General features: G+C 40.8%; 1 protein-coding gene across 6 annotated transcripts in view; it reads right to left on the bottom strand.

Moving 5' to 3' along the window:
• Positions 1-12,507, bottom strand: part of greb1l (GREB1 like retinoic acid receptor coactivator) — a 233,688-nt gene extending 221,181 nt beyond the window's left edge. The window contains exon 1 of one of the 6 annotated variants that reach the window (XM_055634189.1): positions 12,373-12,507. Coding sequence is in view for 2 of the 6 variants with exons in the window: in XM_055634184.1 (XP_055490159.1) it covers positions 12,005-12,136 (132 nt within the window). In the remaining 4 variants the exon portion in view is untranslated. The other 5 variants (XM_055634186.1, XM_055634184.1, XM_055634183.1 and 2 more) reach the window with 5 other exon arrangements.
• Between the last annotated feature and the right edge of the window lie 260 nt (positions 12,508-12,767).

The following is a 12,767-nucleotide window of genomic DNA, read 5'->3' as shown; positions in this document are numbered from 1 at the left end:
GAACGAAATTATGTTGCCTGCAGTCATACACAGTAACAATAAATAACAAATGCATTTCGTTGTCTCTGTACTGTACACTGACAATGACAATTAAAATTGAATCTGAATCTGAATCTGAAAACACACAATAAACACAAATTAACATCCACACAGTGAGTTCACCAAGCACCTCCTCACTGTGATGGAGGCAAAAGTCTTAGTCTCTGTCTCTTCCCTCCTTGTTCTCCCTCTGCGCTGAGGCGATCGATCCAGGCCGAAGATGCATGATGATCCGGTCTGCAACAGCTCCGAGTCCCGCTGCAACAGCTCCGAGTCCCGCTGCAACAGCTCCGAGTCCCGCTGCAACAGCTCCGAGTCCCGCTGCAACAGCTCCGAGTCCCGCTGCAACAGCTCCGAGCCCCGCAGCCTCAGCTCCGAGCCCCGCTGCAACAGCTCCGAGCCCCGCTGCAACAGCTCCGCGAGCCCCGCTGCAACCTCAGCTCCGGGCCCCGCTGCAACAGCTCTGAGTCCCGCTGCAACAGCTCCGAGCCCCGCTGCAACAGCTCTGAGTCCCGCTGCAACAGCTCCGAGCCCCGCAGCCTCAGCTCCGAGCCCCGCAGCCTCAGCTCCGAGCCCCGCTGCAACAGCTCCGAGCTCCGAGCCCCGCTGCAACAGCTCCGAGCACCGCAGCCTCAGCTCCGAGCCCCGCAGCCTCAGCTCCGAGCCCCGCAGCCTCAGCTCCGGGCAACAGCTCCGGGTCCCGCTGCAACAGCTCCGGGCCGCTGCAACAGCTCCGAATCCCGCAGTCTCAGCTCCAGGCCGCTGCCGAAAGCTGGAATGCCGCATCAGCGAGTCGGGCCACCGCTGCCTCGGCCCTGAAGACGGCCAGCCTCGCGTTGGTAAGTCCTGGCTGGCTCTGCCTCCGGAGCCTCGAGGTCAGTCGCAGGTTAAGAGCCCGCCAGCTCCGCCATTAGGCCTCAGCGCAGACCAAGGCAGAGAAGGGGGATACGACAAGAAAATGTTGCATTCCCCCGAAGGAAGAGACAAAAAAACATGTTTCACCACCCCCCCATAACACAAAGAAACAGACAAGGGAAGAAAATGCTTCATCTCTTTCCATAGCAACAGTCTGAAATTGAACTGACTGTCTGCAACCCTGGTGCTGTATCTGGTTCTCAGATGAGCTTCCGTCCGACCACGTCTCCATGCCAGCGCCGAAACGTGCGATTGAATTCAACAATATTGCACAACTGCCTCAGTTGCCTTTGAAGTCTACATCAATGCCTTTATAAATTCCTAACCTGACCATGTATTCAATGCAAACTAGCTGGCCTTCATCATTCTATTCTCCATAAACTCTCCATACAAAATTATGCTGGTAGTCCCTTACTGACACCAAATTCCATTAGCCCATCACTCCTATCTTTTCTCCTCTATACTGGCGACAGTTTTACGTTTTAAAACTTTCATGCTCACTTTCAATACCCTTCCTGTCCTAGCTATTCCAAATTTCTGTAATCTACTATAATCTTTTCCCTCACAGAAATATCTCAACTTCTCAAATTTTCCATTCAGTGGCCAATGCCCTAAGATTTGGAATTTCCATCCAAAACCCATCTACCACCCAATTTCTCATTGCTCTCCTAAGATATTCCTTAAGAAATACTTTAAATCATCGATCCTAATATCTTCTTTTGTGCTATGACATGATTGTGTTTGTTAATGCTTCCATAAAGCAACAAATAATTGAAATACTTGAAATATTTTGATGTGTTAACGGCACCGTTTAGATGTAAATTGATGTTGCAGCTGATTTTGCATAGATCATCAACCAGAGAACAAAATGCAAGTCAATTGGATGATAAAACAACCAGACGAATGCACCAAAGATAGACACAAAATGCTGGAGTAACTCAGCGGGACAAGCAGCATCTCTAGATAGAAGGAATGGGTGGCGTTTCGGGTCGAGACCCTTCTTCAGACATAGTCTGAAGAACTCAGTGTGAAGAAGGGTCTCGACCCGAAATGTCACCCATTCCTTCTATCCAGAGATGCTGCCTGTCCTGCTGAGTTACTCCAGCATTTAGTGCCTATCTTTAGTGTAAACCAGCATCTGCAGTTCCTTTCTACACAGACTAATGCATCAATCTCGGTGATGGGTAAGCATGGTGACTTATATTTTTATACACTTTAAGTAAACTTAAATACAACAAAATCTCTTACCAGTGTAAAAAGAAAATCATTAAGTTACTTTATGCTCATCCACCACCTTAGTATTGTATATTGGGTGATGCCTAACCTGCACCTCTGCCTAACCTCCCCCAGAGATAACAACAGACATGCATCCAATTTGAGTTCTCATCCTTATCAGCTTTCAAACACATCAAACAAATGTCATAATTGCCCAGATATAATATATTCTTACCTCCATGCACTACGGTGGCATTTTTCCCAGAAATCCTCTAATGCCTTTTTGAAGTACTTAAAGGAATCAGTCTCCCTGCAACTCTTCCACCTTATTCCATAAACCAATCATCTAAGGAAGAATAAAATTTCTAAAGACCCCTGGATCCTCAATTGGAAACTTTGACCCGTAATTCTAAGAAATCCCATAATATCTAAAACACTAGTTTTGAATTATGCTCATACCCATATTAATCTTAAATTCCTGAATCACTTCATTTCCAAGTTTCTGACACTCCAGTAACCATAAATTCAGTCTGTTTATTCCAGTACTCCATGAATTTTAATTAAACTTAGTTAAACATCATTTACAAGCTTACTCAATTCCATTTTAAACCAAACATACGTTACACCAGATTCACATTTGTAGCCCCTAAAGTTAGCTCAATCATCCACAAAGTGTTACGGTTGTTATTCATTTTCCAAAGGATGATAGTCAGTTAACCCCATCACCCACTACGTGGCTGCACAGTATCATCTGAGAAATTTAATTTACAGAGGTTAACTCTGGAAAATGACAGGTCTTCCAAACCTTGCCAAGAACTATCTTTTACAAAACAAAATCCTACAATTTCTTTGATGTAATAGCAAAATACACACCTGGAATTAATTAAAAAGCAGCAATCTAATCAAGTTTTACAGACAATTTAATAAACCGCTCAAGCAAAACTTGAATTGTTTATATTCACCATCTGAACTGCACGATTTAAAGTGAATATTTGCATTTTCCCTTTTTGTCCTTGATGGATAGGAAAGAATTGCCAGACACCTTGATTTCTTTACTCCGTAATATTTACAGAAGTTAAACAACCGATTAGTACATTTGGTGCAAGGAATTATCCATTAAAATTGAGAACCATATATTGTAATGGAACATTGAAGGTTGAGCAATAACAAAAGCTACAACCAATTATGGAAATAACCACTACTCTTTAAAAATAAAGAAAAATAATAATTATATAAAATAATTAAATTTGAGTTGTTTTCTCAAAATTATATAAGCTAATGTTATGTACCAGACTTATATGTTAGTTCCTCACAGTTATATTTTTTCAGAGCATGGCATGTGGGTATTGTATACATAAAGATATTAAATAATACCAAGGATAAATATTCAAACACATGCTGCTTTAAAAAAAGGTGAAAAATAAATAATACAGGTGGCAATTTCCCAAAATTTCAGAAAATTGTGAATTGGGATGTTAGAGGTCAGTTATAAGAATATGGGTCAATTAGCACTTTCTTAGTTATAGTATATTCTTCTTTGTATACTCTACATAGTACAGGAAAAAATATTGACCACTGGATATAGCATGTGATAATCAAAGCTATTCAGTGCTTTTGCAGTTCCTTCCTTGGGCTTTAGCTATCTAGGTGCCAAACTCTGGAATCTCATCCCCAAATCTCTTTGTTTCATTACCCATATATTTGCTTTAAGATACAAATAGATAGCATGTCAGTGATATTGGTAGACAATAAACTCTGGGCTTAATTTATCAACAAGCAGTGCCAGCATTCAGATAAGACCACATCCAATGCATAGGTGTATAGCAGAGAGAAAGACCCACGGTAGAATGAAAAAAAAACAGGAGAGTTCCACAGGCCAATATTTAATCCTGAACTAATATCACCAATCCAAAGCCAGAGAGACTGATACTTTTTGATGCCTCTGGAACATCAGCCAAAAAATTTTTTTACTGCAAATTTGTCCATCTCTGTTAAAATTAGGACTAAAAGTCACATTTTGTTATGACTGCAATATATAACCAAATTATTTATTTAATATGTTCAAGATGAATTGGTGTAAAACAATTTGGATATTAAGAGAGGCTATTTTTCCATCAGTAGTTATTCACTTTTTCAGACCCTGGGATTATTAGATTTACAAAGTATAATTCCTGACATTCTGATTAAGGTGAAGTTAAGCTAGAATTCTTAGTGTTTTTCTGAAATATTAATGCCTAGAGTCAGAAAGTTAATCAACCACAGAAGCAGGCACTTCGGCCCTACTCATCCATATCAACCAAGATGCCTCATCTAAGCTAGTCCAATTTGCCCATGCTTGGTCCATATCCCTCTAAGCCTTTCCTACCCATGCTCCTGTTCAAATGTCTTTTAAATGTTGTAATTATATCTGTCTTGGCTATTTCTCCAGGCAGCTGATTCCACATACCCACCACCCCCTTTGTGAAGTGGTTGCCCCTTAGGTTCCTATTAACTCTTTCCCCTCTCACCTCTAACCTCTAGTTCTCAATTCCCCTAACCTAGGATAAAGACCGTATTTACCATATCTATTCTCATTATTTTATGCACCCCTCAAAGAACATATGATCGTAATATCCCTCAGTCCACAGCTCTCCAAGGAATGTGGTCCATACCTGCCAAATCACTCGCAGCTCAGGCACTCGAGTCCTGATAGCATCCTCATGAATTTACTCCGCACCCTTTCCAGCTTACTGGCATCTTTCCTATAGCAGATGACTGAAAATAAACACAATAATCCATGTGCGGCCTCACCAATGTCATGTACAACTGTAGCATATGGGTAACTGGAGAGAATAGGCCCTTTCAGAAACCAAAGTGGTCATCTATGTGTGGAGCCAAAGGAGAGGCTCCAATGAGTAGGTCCCCAATTAATATTTCTCCTCTGTTTTTACTGCAGATCTACTGATCAGATATATTGTGGATACAGTGAAAGCTCAAGAAGAAATTGTATGAATCATTTGACATGTGTGAGGTGCCAGATGAATGGAGGGTGGCTAATGTTGAACCTTTGTTGCAAAGGAAAGCCTGGGAACTTTTGACCAGCAAGAGTAATATCTGTGGTAGGAAAGTTACTAGAGAGGATTCCGAGGGATAGATATACATGTATTTGTAAAGGCAGGGGTTGAATAGGGATAGTCAGCATACTTGTTCCTTGAATTCCTGTTGACAATTTGGGGGCCTATAGTAACTCCATAAAGAATTATTGTCTGCATCAATACTCCTTCATACCCATATTATTGCATCACAACAAAAGTTGGTGCGGAGCACATAGAGAAAGGTTGTAAGGTTGAAACTCCAACGTATCAGGTTCAATGCCGACTTCCATTGCTGTCTATGTGGAGTTTGTACATTCTCCTGTGACAATATGGCCTTCCTCCAAGTACACCAGCTCTCTCCCAAATTGCAGGGGCATAAACTAATTTGTCATTCTAAATTACCCTTGCTAGATAGGTAAATTTAGTGGTAGACTTCAACAGAGAGAGATTATAATGCCTTCTTCAAAGTTACCAGTGGACAGATGTCTAAAATAATCACAAAATTAATTCCAAACTTCCACAATTTCTCTAACACCCATACCAGCCAAAAACCATGCTTGACACTGAGCTCATTGATGGAATGCTTTGGTTCAAACATTACATTCATATTTCTGATTTGTAAGAAATGTGGTTTTCTAAATTTTCAAATTTGCAGGATGACAAAATCATAGAATTAGAAAATTCTGCTCATGAATTTGCATTCAAATATTTATGAGAACCAATCACATGAAGAGGGAAATCATCTCCACAAAAAGAATTAACAAAGTTAATGTCACTTAAATTCAGAACAAATATCTCTTGGGCACCCACTTTAATAAAACTGTACATTGCTAAGGATTGGTTTAGTTTAGTTTGGAGATACAGCACAGAAACAGGCCCTTCGGCCACTGAGTCTGCACCAACCAACGATTCACGCACATTAACATTATCCTACACACATTATGGTCAATTTTTATTTATACCAAGTTAATTAACCGACAAACCTGTCTTTGGAGTGTGGGAGGAAACTGAAGATCTTGGAGAAAACACACTCGGTCACGGGGAGAACGTACAAACTCCATACAGGCAGCATACGTAGTTGGAAATGAACCCGGCCTCCGGTGCTGTGAGCACTGCAAAGCAGCAACCCAACCTTTGCGCCATCGTGCCACCCATCAAAGCTTTTGAATATAATTATGTTCCAGCTCGACAAGAAAGATTTGTCTATAGCACCACATTGAGAAATGGTTCATTGTGATAACATCAGAATACAGTCACTTTTAAAATCTGTGACATCCAATGTACTGCTTTGTTCCTACCTTTTACATTATAATAGTGTTAAAGCTTAATACGCTCAGAAATTGAAGTAGTATTGAATTATTCAAAATATTATAATCAATTTGAAATCAATGATTTGACATAAATTTGCTATGACCATGGCAGACCTCAGCAATTCTGAGCTAAGAGGAGAAAACCCCATGGCAAAACCAGAGTTTATATCAGGGTCATCCCAACTGAAAGTTACTTGCAGAAAAATTTAGACATGCAGCTGGTCCCAATTATGGTAACATATTAAGTTACCAAACTAATCCAACCCCTTTTTTATATGGATGTGATTCACAATAACAATGCTTAAACCAGCCCAAAGAAAATCTCCCACTTTAATAAGTTCTATTCGCCCTCTTTCTGTTGCGAACCATTTTATATCCCATTTCACCCAAATTAATTACATACACAGCACAATTCAGTTATAAACTTGCAAAATTGTCAGCCAACACCAAGAGTTGATGTTATTATTTTCACTGCTCATGATGTGTGTGCAGCAGTGAAACAAGAAGCCACTGGGCGTACAAGAAAGGTTTATTCAGACAGGTCATAGGGAACATCTTAAAGGAAAAAATGGCTGTCCTAGACGGAGTCAAAGGATAGGATTAAATTGTGCAACAATTCAACTTCTCACTTCAAAATCTACTATCCCCATCTGCTTCAAAGAAACCCCCATCATTCCAGTCTGCAAGAAAAGTAGCATGACCTGTCCCAATGACCACCACGTACTAGCTCTAACATCGACTGTAATCAAGTGCTTGAAAGATTGGTAATGGCCCACATCAGTGCCAGTCTCCCTGACAGTCTAGACCCCTTGCAATTCATGTACAGTTCTATGGAAGGCATCATCTCCCTTGCACTACATTCAGCTCTGGATCACCTTGACAAGAACATCTCCTCAAGATGCTATTTATAACCACAGCTCAGCTTTCAACACCATAATACCAATTAACTTCATCTCTAAATATCTGGATCTTGCTTTGGGGCCATCTGCAACTACCTTCTGGACTTCCTAACCAGAAGACTACAATCAGTTAGAATTGGTCATAACATTTCCTCCAACCTGACCCTCAACACTCAGGGGCCCCTCAGTTTTGTTTGCACAGTGCATTGGTCCATTCCCTGTACACCCACGACAGTGAAGCCAGGTACAAAGCCAACTGAATCTTTAAGTTCGCTGACAGTACCAATATTGCCAACCAGATTTACACTAACTAGACTGAGTATAGGAAAGAAATCGAGAACCCAGTGCCATGGTATTGTCGTGGTTTACAAGACTCAAATTAAAGATAAGATGACACAGACACGGAGAATTCTTCAAGAAGACGAGAATCCTTTAATTTGCACAAATCTGGGCCTGGAACATTTGGAGAGTGGCCAATCTGTGCTATCTCTGAATGTCCCAGGCCCAGAATTGTGCAAATTAAAGGATTCTCGTCTTCTTGAAGAATTCTCCGTGTCTGTGTCATCTTATCTTTAATTTGAGTCTTGCAAACCAAGACAGTATCAGGAAAATATCCTAGACCGTATCGCCAGCAAGACAAAAGAGTTGGTTGTTGACTTAAGGACAAAGGGGCATGAACACAACCTTGCCCTCATCAAAAGAGCTGCTGCAGAGATGATTGACATTTTCAATTTTATTGGTATCCATATCACCAGCCATCAAACCCTTGTTTGTCCCTTCATACTGATGCGCTGATCAAGAAAACAAATCAACGCATTTTCAATCAAGAATCTATCTATCTCTGCCTTAAAAATATCCACCGACGGCCTCCACAGCCTTCCATGCAAAGAATTCCGCAGATTCACCACCCTCTGATTAAAGAATCTTTTACCATCTGCAAGAAAACCCGGTCTTCCAGACTGAAGAACAACTTCTACCCCCACTGCACCACACGCCTGAACCCCTTACTACAATTAGTATGAAGAAGGGACCCGGTCTGAAACATCAGTTATCCATGTTCTCCAGAGATGCAGCCTGACCCGCTGAGTTACTCCAATAAATTGTATATTTTTTCCTAAGAGGTCCTGTCACATACTCTTAATTCCATCTCTGTTATTTTGTTACTGTACTTTAGTATTTTTTTGCACTGCTTTAGATCGCATTATAATATTTGCGCCATTCCACTATTTTGTACTCGTCATTCCATTTATTTTCATATTTATCATTGCTGTTACGTATACTCTTTACTCCATGAGCTTCATGCATACAAGGAATTTCAATGCTTCCTGGTATATATGACAATAAATCAATCCAAATTAATCTCCTCCAGACGCCAAGAGATGAAAGGCCTGGGCTAACTAAAGCTCCCAATCGTCAATAAATAGTCAAGAATACGCTACTACGTATTCTCGAATATTCTAGACTTACAGAAAATCAAAATCTTGGAATGTTACAGAGCTGAGAACAAGGATCAGAACTAAAACTGAAGCATTGCTATGTCAAGACCATAAACTCGATTAACAAGCAGATGGATGAGAGGAAATGGAATTTGAGGCAAATTAGATCATGTTTGTGTGCAACATTTGGGATACACCTACACTAAGTCGGGAAGGTTAAATGCAAAATAGCTGAAGATGTACAGCTTCAAGAGTGTGATTCTCCAGATATTTATTACAAGCAATAAGAGTTTTGAATAGCATACTTGGCCAAGACACAAGAAACTGCAAATGCTGAAATCTTGAGCAAAACCCATAGTGCTCGAGGAACTCAGCAGGTCAGGCAGCATCTGTGGTGAGGTTGGACACATGACGTTTCGGGTCAGAACCCTTCTTCAGACTTAACTGCCTGGATCACATTCTACCTTACTGATACAGAATTACACAGCCCATTTAAAATTGGAGCAAACGGGGTTGAGAGGGAACTAGCATGATTGAATGGTGGAGTAGACACGAATGGCCTAATTCTGCTCCTAAATCACAGCTTATGAATTTATGAACACAAATAAAAATATTATGGGTACCAGATATCTTAAAGATTAAACCAAAAATACTGGAAATGCTGTACATTCAGGAAATCCATGGGGAGAAAAATTAAATTAAAAAGTATAACGCAGCAGGAGAGATCTGACCCCCCCCACCCCTCCCCCCCTCCCCCTCCCCCTTCATTTGAATATCTCCCAATGACCTTGTGCGATTCAGGTTTATGCTTATCCTGACATCAAAAGTTAATGACGGATAATATGGGCAGTTTTGAAGATACAGTAAATACGTGTAAGAGTACTGGGGATCAGTAAAGAGTCACCGCCTATGGAATGTGTGTTGCAGAAAGTAGCAAAAGTGGCACTTGATACAGTGCAAACTAATTCAACTATCAAATATACCGAAATGCAGATAGATGCTTTAAAATAGATCAACAATTCATAAATTAGGGAAAAATATATTTTAAATGTTCTCAGTACCAAAGTCATGTCATCTGTAAAAAGGGGGGGAGGGGGGGTCGAGTTAAAATCTCATGTCAATGACCTTTCGTTGGTGGTCTAATTTTCTCTCTCTACAGATGTTGTACAACTTTCTATATCCAAAATCATGTTTTATTTCAGATTTCCAGCAGCCACGGCATTTAGATTTGTTTCCGAAATTTAAATTAATTTCAATGTTGTGGAAATAATAAGTGTGAATTATTAATTTATTGTTAGAAACATAAAATGATTGGAAGCTGCAGAAAAGAGAACGAGCCTCACTGCATACCCGAGTTAAGGGTTACTAACAACTTCCAATTAAAAGAGAAATCACTGGTTTTCAATAAACATTTAACCATGGAACATTTGGCTTGAAAATATACAACGTTGCCCAATCCATTAAAATGGAAGGAAATATTTTGTGAACAGCGATCGGACAGTTCACTTCTGCCAGAAGGCCATCAAATAGTCATATGCGCAATTACAAAATAGTCCTGTATCCCCAGTTCACTTCATTTTCTTTCCCGGTTTATAAAGCAAAACGGGCGCATCATTCACATTTTAAGATTTGCATCGTAAAATCCGAGGTTAGGATTAATCAATAGAAAGCGCTGTCGTCAACCAAACCAGAACCCAATCAATGGACCTTCCCCAATAGCAGAAAGTTAATGCTGGTGAGCAATTTTCAGCTCCCCGTATGTTTCTTTAGCTCACCCCCACGTGTGTGTAAGGCGAGGTATGTTTTTGTTTTTCTACGCTCAAAACCATTACTGCCTCTTTAACAGAGTCGGAATAAGCATAAACGTGAATCACACAAGGTCAACGGGAGATATTCAAACGGGGAGGGGCTGCATTCAGATCTCTGTCCGCTGTGTTCAGAAAACGTCAACGCGCTTGTTCAAAAACAATGTGCATGCATTTGATCGTTTTTATTTTACCTAGGAATTCACAGCAGAGTTAAAAGACCGACTTGCCATACCTGAAATCTCTCTGCAGCAAAAGTTACTGCTGTTTTTTTCCTCCAAAATTGTCGTTCTTGAGAGATTATGAGAGAGAGAGAATGAAAATGAATTGAAACACTGCTCCCGTCGTGTCGACCAAAGATCCTATAGTAGAGCTCTGCTATAGGATCTTTGGTGTCGACCCTGCTACTAAACCACGATCAAGTGCGTGAAAGTGAGCTCAGGAGAATGGCACAAAGCCATCTTCATCCGCTCGTTCACCTACCGCTCTCTTTCACACGCACGCACCCTTTCGTTTCTCCTTTCTTTGTCATTTGCTTTCCTTTCGTCCCCCCCCAAAACAATTCTTCCCCATCTACCCATCTTGACAAGGCGTTAGAATGATGTCGGTGCCGAGTAATATTAATGCACATCTCGTCACTGCTAATAATCGTCCCAATCTGCGGAGATAACACAAACAGCAAACAAGAAACCATATCTCGGTAAGAAATCCGAACCGACCTGAAAGATTATTTGGGGATTGCAATCACGGCCATTTCCATGGCAAATGTAACAACGCTAAGATTCCATTGAGAGCAAAAATGTCGGCATGATAGGAGATTTTTTAATTTGGGGTGTATACAAATCATGCTAAATCTTATAGGAAAGCCACGGAGCAATGACACGGCCATGTATCTTTAGCTCCTAATCACAGAGCCAGAAATATCACTATCTTCAAACAGTAGTCGCAAACGACGAACCATAAGCTCCAAACTTGTGTTTAATGTCTACGTGTCGCTATGATATATTTTTTTAAAAACCCTGCGAACAGTTAGCCTATTACACCAATAAAACCTCACTACATTTTTCATCAACAAGGGCTTGATGTGTTGTCTTCCCTTGAAGGCGGACGGAATTGCGAGCGTCTATGTTGTAAATGCTATTTTTAATTTCAATCCCCTTCAAAATGCGACCGCAAACTTAAAAGGAAAAGTCAAAATCTCTTTATGAAGTAATGCCAGTTCTCGGTATAAATGTTTTCTTTAAAACAAGTTCCTATATTTTAACATATTAATTTCAAAACAAAGCTAAGCAACCAAAAGTGTCTACTTACAATTGTCTCGCAGACGTGCAATAACCATAGAAGAAAAATAAACTGGTCCACACTCAAATTAAGGACATTAAATTTGGCGTCGGTATAAATCAGTTTATTCCGGCCATGGAAGAAACACAAATCTCTCCACATTCAACGCTTGTCCTGCAGTAACCTAGCTTCCACTCAAGATCCAAGCACAAAGAAATTGGAGGAAAGAAAATGACATCGACCGCGCTCAATACAAATGTAGCGAGCGACCCCATTAGCAACCAGCACGATCAAAGGCACGGTGTCGCAGCTCCCGCCTGCAGTATTTTCCCTTCACGCATGTGGCGTTAGATTACACAAACAGCAAACAGTGGAGTAACCATATTTACCCAACTTACATTTTCCTTTCAGGTGAATGTGTGTACGTTTCCCTGCGAGTAGCGTCCGATGATGACTTAATTGCCCCCTTTATTTTTTTCTGCCTTTACAGCAACACTGATTTTTTGGATTAGACGTCCTGTGTGTGTGTGTTTACGATTGGAATTGTACGCTGTTCTGCGCCACCTAAGGGTCTTTGGTCGACGGTCAAACGCAAATCAACGAACGGAGCAGTGTGACACAACCTGGCTCTGAGCTCCTCCATCAATCTCACCGAGGGGAGGGGAGAATACGCTGGCAAACCCTGCGAGCTTTCTTTCATTAAAGCCGCATCTCTCTGCGTTTGACTATGTTCGTCGTTGTGATATTATGTGTCAGTTTAATGAAATACAGAGGATGGAACTGTGCGGCCAAA

The sequence above is a fragment of the Leucoraja erinacea genome, chromosome 4 (assembly GCF_028641065.1).
Source record: "Leucoraja erinacea ecotype New England chromosome 4, Leri_hhj_1, whole genome shotgun sequence".
Taxonomy (NCBI): Eukaryota; Metazoa; Chordata; class Chondrichthyes; order Rajiformes; family Rajidae; genus Leucoraja; species Leucoraja erinaceus.
Note: the sequence above shows the minus strand (reverse complement) of the source record. Positions and strands in the feature narration are given on the sequence as shown.